Source organism: Panthera tigris, chromosome B3 (genome assembly GCF_018350195.1).
Source record: "Panthera tigris isolate Pti1 chromosome B3, P.tigris_Pti1_mat1.1, whole genome shotgun sequence".
NCBI classification, from domain to species: Eukaryota; Metazoa; Chordata; class Mammalia; order Carnivora; family Felidae; genus Panthera; species Panthera tigris.
Window position 1 is genome coordinate 135,299,159 of NC_056665.1, and position 19,138 is coordinate 135,318,296.

General features: G+C 55.4%; 1 protein-coding gene across 4 annotated transcripts in view; it reads right to left on the reverse strand.

Moving 5' to 3' along the window:
* Positions 1 to 18,900, reverse strand: part of ITPK1 (inositol-tetrakisphosphate 1-kinase) — a 180,193-nt gene extending 161,293 nt beyond the window's left edge. The window contains exons 1-3 of one of the 4 annotated variants that reach the window (XM_042990419.1): positions 18,875 to 18,900; positions 18,215 to 18,445; positions 10,925 to 10,999 (exon numbers count right to left, since the gene is read on the reverse strand). In XM_042990419.1, the coding sequence (XP_042846353.1) occupies positions 10,925 to 10,999; positions 18,215 to 18,309 (170 nt within the window). In that variant the 5' untranslated portion in view covers positions 18,310 to 18,445; positions 18,875 to 18,900. The remainder of the gene's footprint in view (positions 1 to 10,924; positions 11,000 to 18,214; positions 18,446 to 18,874) is intronic. The other 3 variants (XM_042990422.1, XM_042990421.1, XM_042990423.1) reach the window with 3 other exon arrangements.
* Positions 18,901 to 19,138: the final 238 nt, after the last annotated feature.

Consider the following 19,138-nt stretch of genomic DNA (forward strand, 5'->3'; position numbering starts at 1 on the left):
GACGCGGGTCTTGATCTCACGAACTGCAAGATCATGATCTAAGCCAAAGTCGGACGCTTGACTGACAGAGCCACCCAGGAGCCCCTCTAGGAGTAGGTTCCATAGCTCTCATCTGAATCTCAAAGGTATCGATAACCCCCAAGAAAGGCTAAGAAGTTCTGTTCTACAGAAACAGGTGATTTATGTGAAAGACTATATTTCCTCCAATAAGTTCCATTTATTGCTTTAAAAAAAAAAAACAAAAAAAGAGGTGAAATTCATTTTGACTCCTTGAATCTAGGCTGGCCCTGTGCCTTGTTTTGGCCAACAGACGTGGTCGAGCCATCAGGCCTCCAGAAGCCTCTGACATGCCCAGTGTGTCTTGAATCCTTGCCTCCTGGGTAAGAACACACTGAGGCCACATGCGGGAGGATGAACACACGTGGCCAGTCATTCCCTGCCCAGGGCAACCCTGACCTACAGCTGATGCAAATCCACCAGGGAGTCTGGTCTGAACTGTCACCCCACTGAATGGTGAGTCAAACCAATGGTTACCGCTTCAAGCCGCAACACTCAGATGGTCTGTTACTCTACGTTAACTAATCAAACTCTTCCTTACACAAAATGGATCAGAAAGGGAAGGAAGACATTTATATTCACGCAGAGATGTCCGAGGCAGCATTATCTACACCAGCAAGAAAAGCAGAAATAATCTAAATATTCAGTAATAAGATTACAGCTTACTGTATCAGAGTACAGATGTCCAATAAAAAGAACTATTCCACAGTGATTCAAGGATTATGCTCTGGGGTTCCTAGGTGGCTCATTCGGTCGGGTCATGATCCCAAGGTCATGGACCAAGCCCTTATCAGGCTCCCCGCTGGGCTCCGCACTAAGCGTGGAGCCTGCTTGAGATTTTCTCTCTCTTTCCTTCTGCCCATCCCCCCACCCTCTCTAAATAAAAAAAAAAATTTTAAAGGATCATGTTCTGTTGTACTTTATTTTCAGGTGTGGTAACAGCACTACGTTTATGTTTTAAAGGCCATGCTGAAATATTTACGTACGAAATTATATGCCTGCAATTTGCTTCAAAATCACATGGGGCAGATAAAAAACAAGATTAGCCATAAGTCAATAACGGTTAACACATATTATTGAGGTGGGGGGGGAGCTGTGTTCATTTTTTATTCTTTCTTTTGCATATGTTGGAAATTTTCATATTAAAGGTTCATAAAAACTACATTTTAGGACGATCATTCTGAAAACTGTGTAGAAACACGGAATTTGTTTACACCACAATGCTATGTACAGAAAGCAAAAACAAAATGCCACGGTACGTGCAGAAAACAAAAGTCAAAATGCTGTGCACATAATGATTTCAACCCTGTGACTCTTACACACAAAACAGAAAGAGGGAAAGAGGGAAAGACGTGGAGGGGGTGGCGAGAGGGATGATTTGTCTCTTCAAATTCTGCTCTCATAATGTTAAACTGTCTTCACAGAGGACAAAAAAAAAAATTCAGGAAAAAGGATGACACATTCTTTCACTTCCTTCAGCTGGGGCTCAGCATGAAGGAGGCGCTAGCTGGTGGGGGGGCCCTCCGGCAGGGTGTGGGGCTGGGAAGCCACAGGCAGGCTGTGGAGGGGACCCTCAGGCCCCCTCAAGGGCCAGTGTCTCCCACCCCGGCTGGCCGGAAGGCAGGGAAGAGTGAGGGGTGGTGGGGGGCTATCGACCAAGATCTGTCCTTCCCAAGTTTAAGGGATCACGCCAGCAGCCCCTTCCTTTGGCCAGTTTTAAGATCAGAAATGACACTCAGCTCTCTAAGATTTATCTTCAGACAGAACAAAAGGGGGGGGGATGACAATCAGATCCCCCGCTATGTGCTAGAACCCACCTCCAGCAATTCAGCCATCATCTCTCTGATCACCCAATCTGCCCCGCACTTGGGTGTTGATGTACCCATTTTACAGAGGAGGAAAGGGAGCCCCCTCACCTGCCCAAAGTCAGCCATGCCCTGGGCGCTGGGGCTGGGTTCAGAAGTCACCGGCCAGCACACCTGTTCAGCCTCCTTCCCCAGGCAGCACCTGCACTGGGGCCACGTGCAGGAGGGGGAGGAGGCAGAGGGACCAAACCAGGCTGAGGCCCCTCCCACACTTAGACAGATAGCAGCTGGTGCTGTATAAATAACCCCCACCAGGAGAGATGCTATGGACTAAATATTTGAGTCCTCTCAAAATTCATATGAAAGCCCTAACCTCTAATGTGATGGTATCTGGAGGTGGGGCCTTCGGGAGGAGATCCGGGTTAGATGAGCTCAGAAGGGCAGAGTCCCATAATGGGGTTAGTACCCTTATATGAAAGGCACTATAAGTGCCCCACCTCCGTGTGAGGTCACGGGAAAAAGGCAGCTGTCTAGAAACTAGGAAGAAAGCTCTCCCCAAGGACTGGACTTTCAACCTCCGGAACCATGAGGAATACACGCCTGTTGTTCAAGCTACCCAGTCTGTGGTATTTGTCATAATAGCCCGAGCTTATTTTAAGGAAGAAGGTAAAGCGTAAGCCCTGGGGGCAAGCCTAGAACCCCACACAGAGGCTGACAAGGGGCCCTGCGTAGTGTAGATACAGTGTAGGTCCAGAGTCGTCTCTATGCTATACTAAATGAATAAAAAGTTAAAGGTGGGAGAGCACAGGTAATGGGCCACCACTGGTGTGGAAACGAAAGTGGAAGGCTGTGTGTGGGTGTGCACACACGCTGGCTTGTGAGACTCAGCACACGTCCAAGAGGAGGCAAGATTGTGGAATGAGGGTTGCCTCCAGGGATGAGGGTCAAATGTGAGGAAGAATACTTTTTTATTCTGTGCCCTTGGCAGAATTTCACTTTGAAATGTTGTTGTTGTTGTTGTTTTTCTAAATATTTACCATTTGGTCCTTCACAGAAATTCGCCATTCCCCGCTCGAGGCTCAGTGTTCTTTTTTCTTTTAAGTTTATTTATTGATTTTGAGAAAGAGAGAGAGAGCCCGAGCGTGAGTACATGGGAGAGGGGCAGAGACAGGGAGACAGAGAATCCCAAGTAGGCTCTCAGCGCAGAGCCCAAAACAGGGCTCAACCTTATGAACCGTGAGATCATGACCTGAGCCAAATCAGGAGTCGGACGCTTAACCGACTAAGCCACCCAGGCAGCCCTGAAATGTTACTTTTTAAGAAAAGGTATTTTGTTTTGTTTTTTTAGGGGCACCTGGATGGCTCAGTTGGTTGAGTGTCCAACTCTTGATTTCAGCTCAGGTCTTGATCCCAGGGTCACGGGATCAAGCCCTGCATCAGGCTCTGCATTGAGCATGAAACCTGCTTGAGATTCTCTCTCTCTCTCTCTCTCTCTCTCTCTCTCTCTCTCTCTCTCTCCCTCTGCCACTCTCTTCCTTCCTCTCTTTCTCTCAAATTAAAAAAAAAAAAAAAAAAGAAGAAGAAGAAAAAGAAGAAAGGGTTTTTTTTGTTTTTTTCTTTTTAGTATTCACAAGTCACGTATGAATGTACTCAAGAGAAACTCTGGAATTTCATGCAGACAAGTCAGCGAACTCCCTGAACTTGGTTTCAAGAGCTCTATTTTTATCAGTCAACAAACTGAAATGACCCCTCCTCGCAGCCTCACGTAACAGATACGAAATACTTCCCTCAGTTCTCCCTGTCTGGCGTGACAGCTCAGGTCCAAACAGCAGTCTCACCAGCTACACCGAAAGCAGTGGGTCACAAATTCATTTCCCAGGACTCTGAGAGAGGGTCCTCAAATAAGAACTCCTATGAGGGCCCCACGACTAAACAGCAGGACCTCAGCTCCCTGACCCGGGCTCCTGCCACCTTGTACAGCACCAAGAAGGTCCTCTGGGGCTCACAAAGATCAGGCCAGCTTTGCCTGCTGTCTGTAGCGGGCACAGCAAAAGGGAGAGCCCAGGATCGCCCTCACTTCCACTCCTGTCCCGCAAGTACCACCTCTATCTATCTGCCTCAGAAGGTCATGCCACTAAGAAGAGCCACCGGCCTGTGAAAATTCTGGAACACCCAGGTGGAGGTACCTGCCACGCAGGACAAGGGCTCTGGGCCCTCAATGCTCCTCACTTCCTCACCAGTTCCAGAAAGGAACCACAAGGGACCTCAAGCGCTAACCGGGCCCCACCACACTGAGCCTTCTCCCAGCCTCAGCCTAGCCCCTTCACCCGGGGCCTGCAGGACTGGGCCCCTGAGAAGTGTGCAAGCCTGGATGTGGACACTCACCATTCACTTCCTCCCCCTTCCAGGTGTAACCACTCCCAGTGTGTCCTCCCCGCAGCTCCCACCGGGCCTCTTCAGGGTGGAAGGGACAGGACAGGACAGCTACGTGCCCTGCACCCACACTCCCCACCTCAGGGTGGACTGAGCCCCCCTCCAGCTCCACAGTTCCCCAATCGGACAGTTTGTAGCTGCGATATTCTCCAGGCTCCTGGTCTGGGAAAGAAAGACACTTTCTAAACGTTCCTTGGGCACGGGACAAGGCCATCAGCAATCGTTTACATAACATGGGGCTGGTTTACCCCAAAACACTGTCCAACAACAAGGTTCCACACAGCACAGTGGGGCAGGGAGGACATCATCAGCCTTCACACTGGAATCCTGGCAGCCTTGGCCTTTCCCCAAGGTCCCATCAAACTCCATCCCTAGAGGCAGAATTACATAAGCTCTTTCTCCAGGATGCCCAGCGTCTGCCAGACCCCTGGGCCCCGGGCCCTCGGAATCTACCTGTGTCCAGCTGGCTGTGGGTTTATCTGAGGACAAAGATGGAGCCAGGGGCCCGGCCTCTGGCTCTGACTTGTGGGGTTTCTCTTCACTCCCCTCTCCGGAGCACCACCCTAGCCCAGGAGACCACGTGTGTGGCCCCTCAGGCTGGCAGAAAGCAGCCCCCACCCTCACCCCAGCCGGCCAGAGAACCCAGAACCAGGAAGCACCCCTGCCACCCTGACTGCCCAACAGCCATCACAGTCTACTCAGCAAGCAGTCCCCAACTTCCTGTGTGGGGTCCGCCCTGCCCACACCCAGACCATGTGGCCGGGAAAGAGGCACTCCCTGGCCCCAGCAGCTGGCTCAGGGACAGGCATGTGGCTCAGGCTGATCCATCAGGGCCACTCAGAATGAATCCTGGGTCCCTTGGGACCTGCACCCAGGCTGGAGGGAGGCCCTGGGGCCAACCTACCCAGGCCTGAATCCCAGCTCTGCCACCTGCTAGCTGTGTGATCTGGGCAAGTTATCCAACCTCTCTGTACCTCCATTTCTCCTATTAGAAGACAGGGGTACAAGCCCACACCCTCACAGGCTTTAGTGCAGATCACACGAGAGGACACGAGGGACTCGGCACACTGCCTGGTTCAGGATAAAGGTCAGAGTGAGGACTCACCTGGAACCATCCAGACTGGGAACAAAGCCAACATGAGAGGCCAGGTCCTGAGACATCGTTTGAGCACCTGATTCCACCTATGCCTGAAGCCAGAACTCTCCATGGAGAGAACACTTACAGAGAGCCCCATCATTACTGAACCTAGTTGGCACTGAGGTTTCCGCAGGAACCCATCATCTCTGTGACTTGTAGGAATCAATCATACAGTTGACTTTCTGCTCAGGTCATTAACTTCATTCTGACATCGTCGACACTGATTGAGAGAGGAAGAGGACTAGATGACACAGCTGCCACGGTGTCCTCAGCAATGGGGACAGATTTGCGGGCACATGGCCAGGTCCACAGGTTTCGCTCTTAGGGGAGCCCCCGTCCGCTGACGGTGCAGAAGCACCCACAGAACTGCCCGCGTCCCACACGGCTGCCCACTCCCCTACCCTTCCCAGGGAAGCTTCCGGAATCCAAAGAGCTGGCCCTTCAGCACTCCCAGCAAGGCTGGAGGAAAGATGGGAAAGACTGCAGGGGTGAGTGGTGGCAGAGGGACCCCAACCTTCTGGGCCCCGGGACCGAAACAATTCATCCTGACCAGGGTTGGGGTCTGCCAACAACAGCCCGGAACAGAACAGACCCTGCCTCACCCTCACACACGGTTCCCTGAAGGCCAAAGTGGGGGCATGTGTGGGCTCCGGAGCAGAGGCCCAGCCTGGCCCGCCACACAGCTGTGGGCACCAAGCTGCAAGGCCTGCGCCCCGAGCTGTAAATCCTCATCTGCAAAGACCCCTTGTAGCTCAAAGGTTCTGGAAAATTACTCCTCCAAGATCGCAAACCTCTGTACTTCAACAGAGGACGTTTTCTCTGCTGTCACCTGTAGACACGGAGGGTCTGATGACAGGTGAGGGAAGTGAGGGACAGCCCCCCTTTTCCTTCAAGGATGGTCTCTGGCCCCTTCAAGAAAGGAGGAGGTCTGCACGCTGAGCACCTCCTGCGCACGGGCACAAAGCCGACTCTTAACAAGGAAGAAATCAAGGCCCAGCAAGGGGATGCAACGCACCCAGGGCCACCCATCCAGTAAGAGGCCAAACCAGGGTTCAAACCCCACCACCAAGCAGATCACAACTGTCCCCAGGACATCACTCGGAATCCATGGCCAGCCTCCCCAGCTGAGCAGAGATCAACAGAGTCAGCACCTAAATTTCCTGACTCTGGGCAAGGAGGACATCCAAATGGAACTGAGAGGGACATGGAAAAAAGCCAATAACCTATGGGCGCTGAGGATGAGGCGCTGGAAAAGAGCACAAACAAAAGGAAAGCCATCCTGTCATCCTCTGGATCCACCTACCAAAAACAACACACCTCCATCATGGTCAAGGGGACAGCTTTGGATTCATGCAGACCGCTGTTCAACTCCTACCCCCAGGAGACAGCAGCCATGAGAGCCGGGAAGGTCGCTTACCCTCCTGGAGCCTCAATTTCAAACTATGGACTGAAAGACTCAGAGCACAGTGACAGGCCCAGAGCGCTGTTACTTTGGGGCTGAACTGTTCTTATTTTGCTGAAAATAATGCCACAGGGACATTCTGCTGTCTCTGGCAGAGGCTGGCTGCGCTTCTGGAGGAGGACCCCACAGCGCCCCTCCACACCAGAGGCAGGCACATCGGCGACCCCAGGGGACGGAGGAAGCACCCTCCTCACTGCAGGGACACTTCCCAATTTACAGACAAAGGCCTCCATGAGGCCCAAAGGCTCAAGCCTGGACCTTCCTCCCCAGAGCAGTGAGGAACCAGGGACCCAAAGCGCCCTGAGCAAAGTCCACAGCTTGGCTGCGCCCAAGTCAAGGTGAGGGCCAAGAGGTCTGGAGGCTGATTCCTCAGGAAGCAGAACTCCTTCCCAACAGGACCCCAAAGCCCTGCCCATACCTGCTCACAAAGAGGCAGGAACAGGCCTCTGAGGGAATGGTCAGAGTTCCTTTTCTTTTCAAGAATCCTGCAATGAATTTTAAGATAAAGATTTAAGGGGCGCCTGGGTGGCTCAGTCGGTTAAGCGTCCGACTTCAGCTCAGGTCATGATCTCACGGTCCATGAGTCTGAGCCCCGCGTCGGGCTCTGTGCTGACAGCTCAGAGCCTGAAGTCTGCTTAAGATTCAGTGTCCCCCTCTCCCTCTGCCCCTCCCCTGCTCATACGCTGTCTCTCTCTGTCTCAAAAATAAATAAAAACATTTAAAAAAATTTTTTTTTAATTTTAAGAATAAAATATTGGGGCACCTGGGTGGCTCAGTCGGTTGGGCCTCCGACTTCGGCTCAGGTCATGATCTCAAGGTTCATGAGAGTTTGAGCCCTGTATCAGGCTCTACACCAGCACAGAGCTTGCTTCACATCCTCTGTCCCCCTCTCTCTCTGCCCCTCCACCCCACCCTCTCAAAAATAAATAAACACTGGGGCACCTGGGTGGCTCAGTCGGTTAAGCGTCCGACTTCAGCTCAGGTCATGATCTCACAGTCCGTGAGTTCGAGCCCTGTCTGAGGACAGCTCAGAGCCTGGAGCCTGCTTCGGATTCTGTGTCTCCCTCTCTCTCTCTGCCCCTCCCCTGCTCACTCTCTGTCTCTCAGTCTCTGAAAAATGAATAAACCTTAAACAACCAAACAAACAAACAGAAAAAGAATCCAATATTAAAGAAAATAAACTTTAGTGTCAGCAAGGCCACGTTCAATTCCAAGCTGCCCCTCCCACCAGCTCTACAACTCTGGGGCTACATTTCCTTGCTGGGCCTTCATTTCCCCATCTGTAAGATGGGTGGGTGCAAAGAGGAAATTCCAGACAGAAACCAAGAGAGGGGCGCCTGGCTTGCTCCTTGCTCAGTCAGTAGAGCAGATGACTCCTGATCTTGGGGTTGTGAGTTCAAGCCCACACTGGGCACAGAGATTACTTTTAATAAATAAATAAATAAATAAATAAATAAATAAATAAATAAATAAAATTAAAAATTTGTTAAATTAAAAGTAAAGAGCCTAGAGAGAAACCAACAATCCCACAGCACTGAATGTTCCTCATAAAGATGCCCAGGATCCTACAAGGGCAGGAGCCAGCCCTTCCAGGATGGGCACCTGGGGTCTCACAAACACCGTCCCACACACACCAACATGTCCCTTCTCTCCCCAGACCCCTGGGAGAACAGAACTCCACACAACCCGCACCTCCCTGTAGCACCCGCCCCTCGTCAGGGCCCAGTGCAGCAAACATTCCCTAGAAGGGCTGGGGCTGCCCCTGGGGGCAGAGGGTGCTCACTGCTATATGGGTCCCTAGAACCCAAGACTGGCCAGCATGTAGCAGGCACTCAATAATTGAACCTTCGCTAGGACAAGCACCCCAGGGTGGGGGCCCAGATGTTTCCTCACCTCCACACCCCAGCCCTCCAATGTTGGATGGAAATACGGTGTGAGGCAGAAATGAAAGCGAAACTCTCAGCACCCACCCACCACCCCCAGGCCCTCCCAGGAAGCAGTGAGCTGGGAGGCCAGAGGCACGTCCTGGCCACTGACACTGGAGGACCCCCCACACCAGGAAAAGGATCAGGAAGGGAGGCAGGGAGGCCACCTGTCTGCCCTGGGCCGAGGGCTCCCACCAGAGATATGTCAGAGGCCCCAGGCCCCAGCTTGGACAGGTAGGAAGGTTGGGGAGGTGGCCTCCTGGGGCACAGGGGGAATGCTATCGTTTATTAAGCATCTGCCATCCTCGTCAGCCCTAGAGGTGGCTGAATTATGCCCACTTTACAGGCAGAGGATCAGAGGCTCAGGGGAGGCAGAGTGGCTTGTCTAGTCATCTACAAACGGATGGGCGAGACTTGTGTTCCGAGTTCACTGCCGTCCCCACCACCCGCCACCCCTCTGGGCCCCGTAACTGTACACAGAGAGTGCTCAGAAAAGAACGCCTTGCTTTTCTTCTGAAGTGGTTATCAAGCCAATGGTACTCGGATGTTACGTTCAAGGTGGAGGCGAAGGCCACCGAACAGGGTAGAAACGGCGTGGTTTCAGGGGTCAGCTAGCCCCTGGGGCAAATCCCAGCCCTGCCACTCTCATCTGGCACGTGGACACACGCCAGCCACCTTGGAGGGCAGACTTCCGACCTGCAACAGTGCCCGACCCGTGGTGGGTTCTCGCGGGGCTCTGATGTGAGCCACCGATCTGGGGATGGGGCGGAATATCACCACAGTCCTGCTGAAGCCTGGAGGGCCGCGTGGGCGAGCCCCAAGTCCCGGCTTCATGGCTCGGGCTCCAAGACCCAAGCACACAGACCTCTGATGGGAAGCCAATGGGGGTGCAGAGCAAACCGCGAAGGGAAATACCACGGGCTGTGCCACTGCCTCTGCTCCGGGCCCTGGACCGCTGACCGGTGTGACATCTGGCCAGGCCAGTCCCTCGGGATCCACCTTTAAATAATTCCAGCACAGACTGGCAGCTAGAGGTCAGAAATGTTTAAAAGAGGAGAGAAGACTGTCCGAAGGGCAGCAACCAGCAAGCAGAGCTGGGCGGGTGTGCTCCGAGGAACACAAGTGCCCCATGGGGACCCCCAAGACGGACCGGCCGGGGAACCTTTACATCCAGATGCCCTCCTGGAGAGGACCTGTCCCCGAGAGACCACTTCTCGCCTGTTTAACTCGACACAAACGTGGCTAACAGTTTGGGGGTGAGGCCTAGTAACGTACTCTGGGTTTCCCCGAAGAATCACCAGGGCACTGATGTTAAGAGAAAGCCGCCAGGCCCCTTCTCCGGAGAGGGAAGACTGAAGGATGTGCATGTTTCAGCAGGGCCTCCAGGTGCCACTTCTGAGGGGCAGGTTCGCCAACACTGGCCTGGAGGAAGGTAAACTAAAGAGAGCAAGCTTCGGTGACCTCCATCCGCCACCCCTAGACTCCGCCTTGAGGCCAAACCTGAGCTTTGGGGAAGGGGAAAGGTCAGCTGGCCTAGGGACTACCAATAAGGGCCAGGGGATCCCCAAGGCTCCCGGCTCACTGCTCCTTCTGAACACAGAGGCCGGACTGGGCCTGACCCTAGGGGAGCATGTGGCCTCCTGTCCCGGCCCCCAGATCACAGCTACGGCCTCAGGTGGAAAGAAGGTCCCTGGGCCACCCACCTGGCCCCCCATCACACCGTCCGGGAACAAGGACACCAAGGACACTCTAGTGCCTCCTTGGGCCACCTGTCTGAAGTGGAAACCAGCCGGCCCTTCCCAAGACAGCTGCCCACAGTCCACACAGAAGCCAGGGCTACAAAAGAGGCGGGCCGGGGGGGCGTGTGGCCTCTAGGCAGCAGACGGAGCCCACCCTGTAGCTCTTCAGCTCCTAGAAGAACGGGGTTCTCGGCCTCTTTGGTCAAACGTCACCTCCTCAGAGAGGCCTCCTGTGACCACACAGCGCTTCGGTGGCCTCAGCCGCCCCTGGCCACGGCTCTCTCCTGTTTGCGGGCTTCCCGGCACGAGCTACACGGTGCAGCACTGAAGTGGTCTGTGTGCTGCCCTCACCTTCATCTCCTTACCAGGTATGCAGGTGCCTGAGGGCGGGGACCGGCACCCAGCACACGGGCTGGCTGGGTGCGTGCTCGAGACTTGCTCTGTGGATAAAAGAACGAAGGAACGGAGCTCAGGGGCTCCTCCCTGGCCTGGGCTCCCCCTTCTCCTCTCACCCCAGGGTTTCCATCTGGGCCCAGAGCACTCCAGAGCCACAAGTGGCTCCTGGCTGAGCCACACGGACGTGCAAAAGGCTTCCGCAACCCACCAGTCAGTTCCCTCATCCACGAAGAGATACCCTCTGGTGCTCCCACCACGGGCGCTATCGGAGGCCCTGGGTCTCTGCCCGAACACAACTGCCGGTCGGTCTCCGCCTTTACGGAAGCACCTTCAAGGACAACACGCAAATCCGGAGACAAAGAACAAACCCACCGGGGGCTGAAGATTCCAAGAGAAAGGGAAATAAAAGGTACCTCTCAGAAGCTACCTTTTGGAGGGACCGCAGCCTGACTGCGTGTCCTGACTCTCCCTGCAGGGGCCGGAGGGCCGGCCTGGAGCACGGAGAGCGGTCGACAGGGTCGGCCTGGGACTTCCTCATGGGAGTGATTCTCCAATCTCCACAGGCAGTGCCAGAGCCACCCCCAGGAGCTGTCACAATCCTCAGCCTGGCACATGACGGGCCTACACAAACCAGCCCGTGAGGCCCAGCTGGGGAGGTGCGGGCCACAGGGCGACTGCTTTCTGAGGGAGGCCTGCAGCAGGCAAGACAAAGCAGCAGGCGGAATTCGAACGGCCCAACGGGAAGGGCCTGGCTGCTCCCCAGGCACCCCGGTCCGTAACTCCGGAGGAAGTACTGTTTAAGAGGCATTGGCGGGCAGTGGGGAGGGCACGGTGGTCTTGGAGCAGGTAAGCCCCCCCAACACACACATCTCACTGTGTGACCTGGAACAAGCTGCCCCACCCCGCCAGGCCTGGGTCTCCCCCTTGGGAACCCAACCAACACTCTCCCCACGCAAGGCCACACAAGCCCAGGCCAGCTTCCCCAGGGCCGGTGGAGGGTGAAAGGCTGAGGTCGGCCCGATTCACGCAGGAAGAGCGAAGGAGTGGGTGCACAGCTCCGGAATGATGCCTGGCTTTCTAAACTGAATCTTACTTTTTAAAAAAGGAGGTACCAGAACATTCCCTCAAAAAGCTAGCTTACCAGCCGAATTCACAATACGAGTGGGAACAGAAACCCTATTTACTTCCAACTGTTCGGGAACTGCACTCATGAGGCACTTCACTAAGCATTTACTGAATGCCCTGAGCCTGTGAAACCATGCGGGAGACATAACCAGTGGAGGCAGGATGGCCTGGTGGTTAGGAATGGAGGTCCCAGGCCGCCGTGCCTGCTGGCGCCTGCCTCATGCAGTCGCCCCCACCCCACCCTGCCTAGACAGCATGAATCAATCTCACTGTCAAAAGAGACATGCAAATCAAAAGTACCACCTCACCCCTGCACATGGCCAAGATCAAAAACGTTTGCCAGGGGCTGCTCTGGGGAGGGTGTGGTTAACAGGCTCTCCCATTTGCTAACGCTTGTGGGCAGTGCTATCTCTCTGTAAGCAGCTTTACGACTGCCCTGGAAAAGTGAGCCACCTGTGCCCTCTGACCCAGCATTCACTCATCTGGCAGGGAGTGCCCAGGCGATGGGGCAGGGCGCTCGCTGCCCCACTGTCTACACCGGCAGAGGCCAACCAGAGGGGGCGAGATCTAGTCCATCATGTTAGGAGCTGGACCACTCGGCCAGTAAATAAAGGAGGGTCACGATATGGATCTACCTCCCAAAGGAGCAGAGATGTGCTATTTCTCTAAGACACGGTGTTCCGTGAAATGAGACGCGGGCAGAATGGTACATATGCAGAGACCAGAACACGCGTGTGCCCGTCTGCACAGAACATCTACAGAGAGAGGCTGCCGACAGCAGCTGTCCCTGAGTGACAGGAACCCGGGAACAAGGGAGCCACTGACTTTTTGTTGTCCTCTGAGTATTCTTCATATTTTTTTTGACGTATGCACGTATTAAGTGTTCACAAAGATAAAGAAAACGATAAGAGTTACCATTAATAGTAACACGATTGTTCATCAAGACTCAGCATCTTCTGGAAGTCCAGCACAATTTTCCAATGCAGGGCCGGAACCCACCTGCCGTGAGATCATGACCTGGGCCCAAGTCAGATGCTTAACCGACTGAACCACCCAGGCACCCTGAATCTCCAAACTTTAATAAAAAATGGAAGTGCCATCTTGCATTAGTGTATGATTTTCTCAGGTTCCTCATCCGTAAATGAGGGGAGGACGGCACCCCTGCCTCCCGGTGGGGGGGAGCCCGTGTTAAAGGAGAACACCCCACCGGATGGGCACCGCCTTGGCTGCTTCTGATGGCCCCACAGAGCCCACACCCAGCAGGGTGATCGGGCAGCACCCATCATGGGCTTCAGAGTCCCTCGCAAATGGCCCAGGCCAAGAATGCTAGACCCCCAAGTGCCAAAGATCTTGGAACAGAGAGGCATCCCTGGGCGGAAGCCCACTCCCCTACTCCCCAAGGACAGCTCTAAAAACAAGCAGCGGGCACCATCTACAGTTTGCAGGCACTTCACATGCCCGGAGTCCTGACTCCTTTCACGTACACAACCACCCTGCGCTATGTAGTGCTAACACCCTCGCTTGGCAGGTGGGGAAACTGAGGCACAGAGGGCCCAGGGTCACATGGATGGTCTGTTGTGGAGCAGGCTGGGGACCAACACTGTCCAGATGGACATCTTCTGCCACCGGTAAGTCCAGTTCTCTCCCTTGGAGGCGGGAAGGAAGCGTTTCTTTGCAAGGCTGAGTTATGGACAGTCTCGGGGCACTGGTGCAAAGGAAACCTGGTCAGTACCTCCTCCCACCCCCACACCCCCAAAATGGTGCACATCCAGACATTGAGACAAAGAGAGCAACACCTACCCACAGACCAGCATCACTTAATCCTGGAAAAGATGCTCCTTCTTCCCCCTAAGAATCTCCTGAAAGAACTCCAGCCCAGAATTCTCAGCCATCCCAGCAGAAAGGGACCTTCGAGATGCCCCCTCTTCAAGGAAGGAATGTAGGACGAGGAGGGGAGGGGAAGGCCTGATGGCACCCTCATGCCCTCCCTGGCACGCTTCCCTAGCCCAGGTTGCTGTCAACACCACACTCCCAGTTCCACAAGGACAGGGGCTCTGCCCTGCTGCTCCCCAACCTGCTGCCCCCCCCCCCAGAAGGTGCTCAGTCAACCTGAGCCTCAGTGGACCCCAGTCCCCATTCCCTCTGAGGGAACTGAATAAAGGTTCCCTGGTGGGACGGTCTGCGATGATAATGTGGCCTGAGATTGCTCCATAAACACGTTTCCTGTGGGCCCAGTGGGCCGTGCTGGCCTCTAAGGTTCTCAAGGAAGAGAACCTCACAGACATTCTTCTGCTTTTGGAGCCTCCAGGAAGCCCCGGCCTAACCTGGGCACAGAAGAGACTTAACACGGAAGCCATGTCCCCCGGTGAAGGGGCCTCAGGACCGGGCACAGGAAAGCTGAACGGGCTGTGGGAGCCTCTTCCTTCTACTCCCCAGGCCTCGGTGTCCCCATGCCTCCGTCCCGGGCTGCTGGGAGCATGAAGTGACATGAGGTACCAGGAAGGACTGCATTAGAAAGGCAGCTGACAGAACAGTAAAGACAGACAGCGGGCCGCCCACATCTTACACCAAAATGCTTTGTGACATCCTGTGACTTTTCACTACCTCCCCCAGTACAGGTTCAAGCACAGGACAGAAAAGGGTAGGAGGGTGAGGAAATGGAGGAGAGACACAGAAAACAAAGGGAACAGAGAGGTGGGGGCCAGCCAGCACTTCCAAACGAGACATCAGAGAAGTTCAAAAATCAAAAATCAAAAACCCCCCAACATTCCCAACTACCAGCTTCATTTCTTGGCTTCCCCTTGGGAGTCCCTTCTGGGCATCTTGAAAAGGGTACAAGGAAAACATTTATAAAAAAAAATTTTTTTAAAGGGGCACCTTGGTGGCTCAGTCGGTTAAGCGTCCAACTTCAGCTCAGGTCATGATCTCACGGTTCATGGGTCTGAGCCCCGCATCGGGCTCTGTGCTGACAGCTCAGAGCCTGGAGCCTGCTTCGGATTCTGTGTCTCCCTCTCTCTCTGCCCCTCCCCACCCTCAAAAATGAATAAACATTAAAAAAGAAGAAGAAAACGAAAGAAAAGGGCACAGGAGAGGATGTGAAGGAACTGTGAGGCTGTTCCACTATGAGCAGAAGGGCAAGGAGGATGGCAGAGGAAAAGAGAACACAAACCAGAGCCTCATCCATGTCCCCGTCCCTGAGGGGAGAAGAAACCGAGGACAGTGACAGGAACAAACAGTACCACTAAAAACAAGCGGAGTCAAAGGCCCATCTGTTGACTAGTCAGTCAGAGGGCTGTCCTATCGAGGTGCCCCAAGGGTGTGAAGGGTGGGCCCTTATGCCCACCTGCCGTATCCAGGCCCAGGTACCAGCCCCCTACGGCCACCATCCACATGCGATGCCCCCCCTGGCGGAACAAGGCAAGGAAGCATCTCCGGGATAACAGGGCAGCAGCTGGACCCTTGTGAAGGGAAGAGGGGCTCCGCCTTACTGTTGGGAGGTGCCCAAGTAGAAAGGGCTTTCTGTGGGGGTCTCCAGGTCATGAAGTTGGGCTCATTCTAGAAGTGAAACAAAAAAGAACAAAAGTACGGAACCTACCCCTTCTCATGCCTGCTTCCCCATCTGTAAAACAAATGGGCTGGAGGAGATGATCCCCAACATCCCTTCCGGCTCGAAGGTTTTTACAAGGCCTGACATCCAACTAAACAACTCATCTGGTCCATTCAGGTCATGCTCTCTGGCGCTGACACTGCCCTAAACATTCGGAGCAGAGCTTCAGATCATTTTCAAACATTCCTGGACTTTCTCATCAGAGAAAGTCACAGGCAATTCATCATCCATCAAAGCAGGAGCATTGCACCTCCAGACTGTGAATGTCAAAAACGTGACATGTCCATCCACATCACCTCTCGGGTCACTGAAATCGAAGCAGCTTTCCCTACCAAGAGCACAGCAACCTCCAAGGGCTCTGGCCACCGGGTCAAGAATGGGAGCTTTCTGCATCAAGTATAGAAACGTGGCCACAAGGGGGCGCTGCCCTGAAAGTAATAAAGAAGAGAAAAAAAAGAAAAACTCTTTCTTGGTGTTTTCTTTTCCCTCTTTAGCTTAAAAGACACTATATCTAGAGCTTCCCTAATGAAAACACAAGTGGGCTTCCTGAGGTTCTAGAATGACCCAGACGCTCTCTGTCTTCTCTTTGAAGCCAATATTCCGGCCAGAAGTAGGCATCCAGACTTTGAAGGCAACAACCTTTTCAGAGAAATTAACCCTCCATGCTGGACTTCCCTCAGAATGGTTAACATCTCAGGGCTTGCCCTGAACACCCCTCCAGCCCTGCTTAAAGGCAGGGGGTGTCTGTGGGAAGGGAAGGCAATCTGCAAGTCCAGCAGCAGGACCCAGCCCCGAGTCTGGGCTGGAACTGTTTTTGCGAGAGCCTCCTAATTAACGAGCAAAACATACCAGCCAGATGACAAGCCTCATGCTTTAGCTGCAGACACAGGATGACACAAATACAGACAGACCTTGGGGAAAAAAGGGTGCAAGGTATTAACTGGGATCTACCAAGTCTGAGATGACTCTGGAGTCCAAGAGCAGAAAGGGGCTTGCAAAACATGTCAAAGGGGCTTCACATTTCTCCTGTGTCTAGGGCACTTTTTCCCTGTATGTATCTGTGGCGCAAACTTCAAGTGTCCTTTTTTAACGTTCCAAAAGTCCTCGGACCCATTTTCAAAGTTCTGGCTGCAAGCTCCTCCTGATTTCCTGATTTCCTTGTGAATTCCCGGGCTGCTTGGCATGCCCTACCGACCATGAAAAGCTTGCTTTCTCCTTAAGAGACCAGCCTGAGAAATGGCAGCCAACTCCATCCCCAGGCCAAAAAATGCAGAGCCAGGAGCTGTTTTACACAAGGTGCGCCCCTCTGGCTGCAGGGACAAGAGTGCCTGCAGGGCTTGCCAAGGCAAAGGAGCAACAAGCCTTGGGACAGGCATCAGGGGCACAGAAGTGCACAAGCCAGGCCAGCATGTGAAGGCCAGCTCAGACTCACCACTTGTTCTGAGCACCAGGAGATAAGGAAGCCCAATTGTTCAATTCTGCAACATGTTTGGGGACCCAACAGGGACAAAAATGTAAGTGGAACACATTTCCCAGAATCAAATCTACCAAGTGGGGACACTGCATAACAAAAGGATTCCATCAAGACTTTGCAAAAGGCTTGGGGAACCAGATTCTCTTAGGCTTTCGATAAGAACAGGATTTCACTAACAGCTTCCCAGAGGCAAAGCCACAGTTGTAGAACAAGGTGAGGTATACCTGACCCAAGAGTGGATGCTTCCATAATAGACTAGGAATGTAATCTTATTAAAACACCATGAATCTCCACCACTGAGCACCAGCTTGGGGGTGGGGGTGGGCGGGGGTGGGGAAGCCTGTCGGAGGGAGGAAGGCCATTCTACACCACATGCATTTACCCCACCTCCTCTGCACCAGACACTCCCTAGCTGTGGGACCCGGGGCAGGGTACCCTACCTCTCTGCAGATAGCTCCCCCTTCTCAGACACATGGCCCAGAATCACCACCCCGGTCAATTCTCAAAGCTGGTGCGACGCTCTAATGAGACAGCAAATCATCACATACATGCCAAGTATTGCTACTCGCTGCACAGAGGCTTAACCCAGTGACACGCAATGGCAGCTTCAAGGGCTGCACACGCGGGGCACACAGTAGGTGGTCTGCAAACATATAAACAGTGCTGCCCTTCTCCACCAAGGGAAGGGAAGGAAGGAGGAAAAACACTCCAGTCCAAAAGTAACCTCCAGCCACAGGCAGACAGCGTGGATCCCCCGATTTCCCAGGTCCCTCTGCCACCTTTAGCAGCGTTCCCAACGCGCTCTAGGCAGCTGGGGGCTTCCCCACCGAGGGTCACGGTGCACCTGGAAGCCCCGGTCCGCGCCACACCGCCCATCCTGGCCGCCGCTCCCCTCGAGCACCGCCGGCGGCCACCACAACCACCTGATCGCTGGGACTCGATGTCCCCGAGCACCGCTCCTTCCCGAACGCTCCGGCCTCCCAAAACAGCGGCTGAGGCTGAACCGGGCTCGGGCCGGGGGTCCCCGGGCGGCGGGGCCCCGTCCCTCCTTACCTGCACAGCTCGGCGAAGGCCTGGAAATTCAGCTTCTTGATTTTCTTCTCGCTCAGCCAGTAGCCAACTCTCTTCCCTTTCAGAAAGGTCTGCATCTTCCTCCTCGGGCGGGGAGCTCGGGTCCGGAGGAAATCGCCCACAGGCCGAGTGTGGCGGCCCGGCGCGCGCCGCGAGCGTGCGGGCACCTCCTCCGGCGGCGGGGACGCGGAACGGGACTCGGGGCGCGCAGTCCTGCCGGGAGGGGCGGGCCGGGGCGGGCGCCCGGGCGGAGGGAGCGGCGCTCAGCGCGGCGTGCCACTGGCTGCCGCTGCCGCCACCGCCCACGCCCCCGCCGCCCGCGGGGCTCGCCGGCGCGCCAGATCGCCAGCGCCGGGCCGGGTCGGGGGCCGGGGCCCGGAGCCCGGGGGCCGCGCCGCACGCGCCCCCCCCACGCCCCCCACGGCGGCCCTGGCGGCGCAGGCCCGGCCCCCGCGCCCCTCGAGGCCCCTCCTCCCCCCCTCCCGCCCGCGCCGGCGGCCCCGGACTCCGAGCCCGGGGCGGTGCGATCGGCCGCTGCGAGCCGGGCGCGTGCCCTTCCCGGCGCGCTCGGACCCCGCGGGGCGCACGCGGCCGCCCGGGCCCCCCGCGCCGCCCCGCCCCGCCCCGGCCCACCGTCCTCACCCGCCGCCGCCGCCGCCGCCGCCTCCCGGTCCTCGTCTTCGCCCCCGCGCGCAGCCCGCGCCCCCGCCGAACCCGGCCGCCGCCGCCGCCGCCGCGCTGACCCGGCCGGGCGGCCCGCTGGACCCCGCCGCGGCGGAGGAAGCGCCGCAGCGACGGCCGCTAGGGGGCAGCACCGCCCGCCGCCTCTTAAAGGCGCCGCGCCCTCCCGGCTGGCCGTTTGGGGTTGTTTGCGTCGGGGCTCAGGCTTATGAGCTTCGGGTCGGA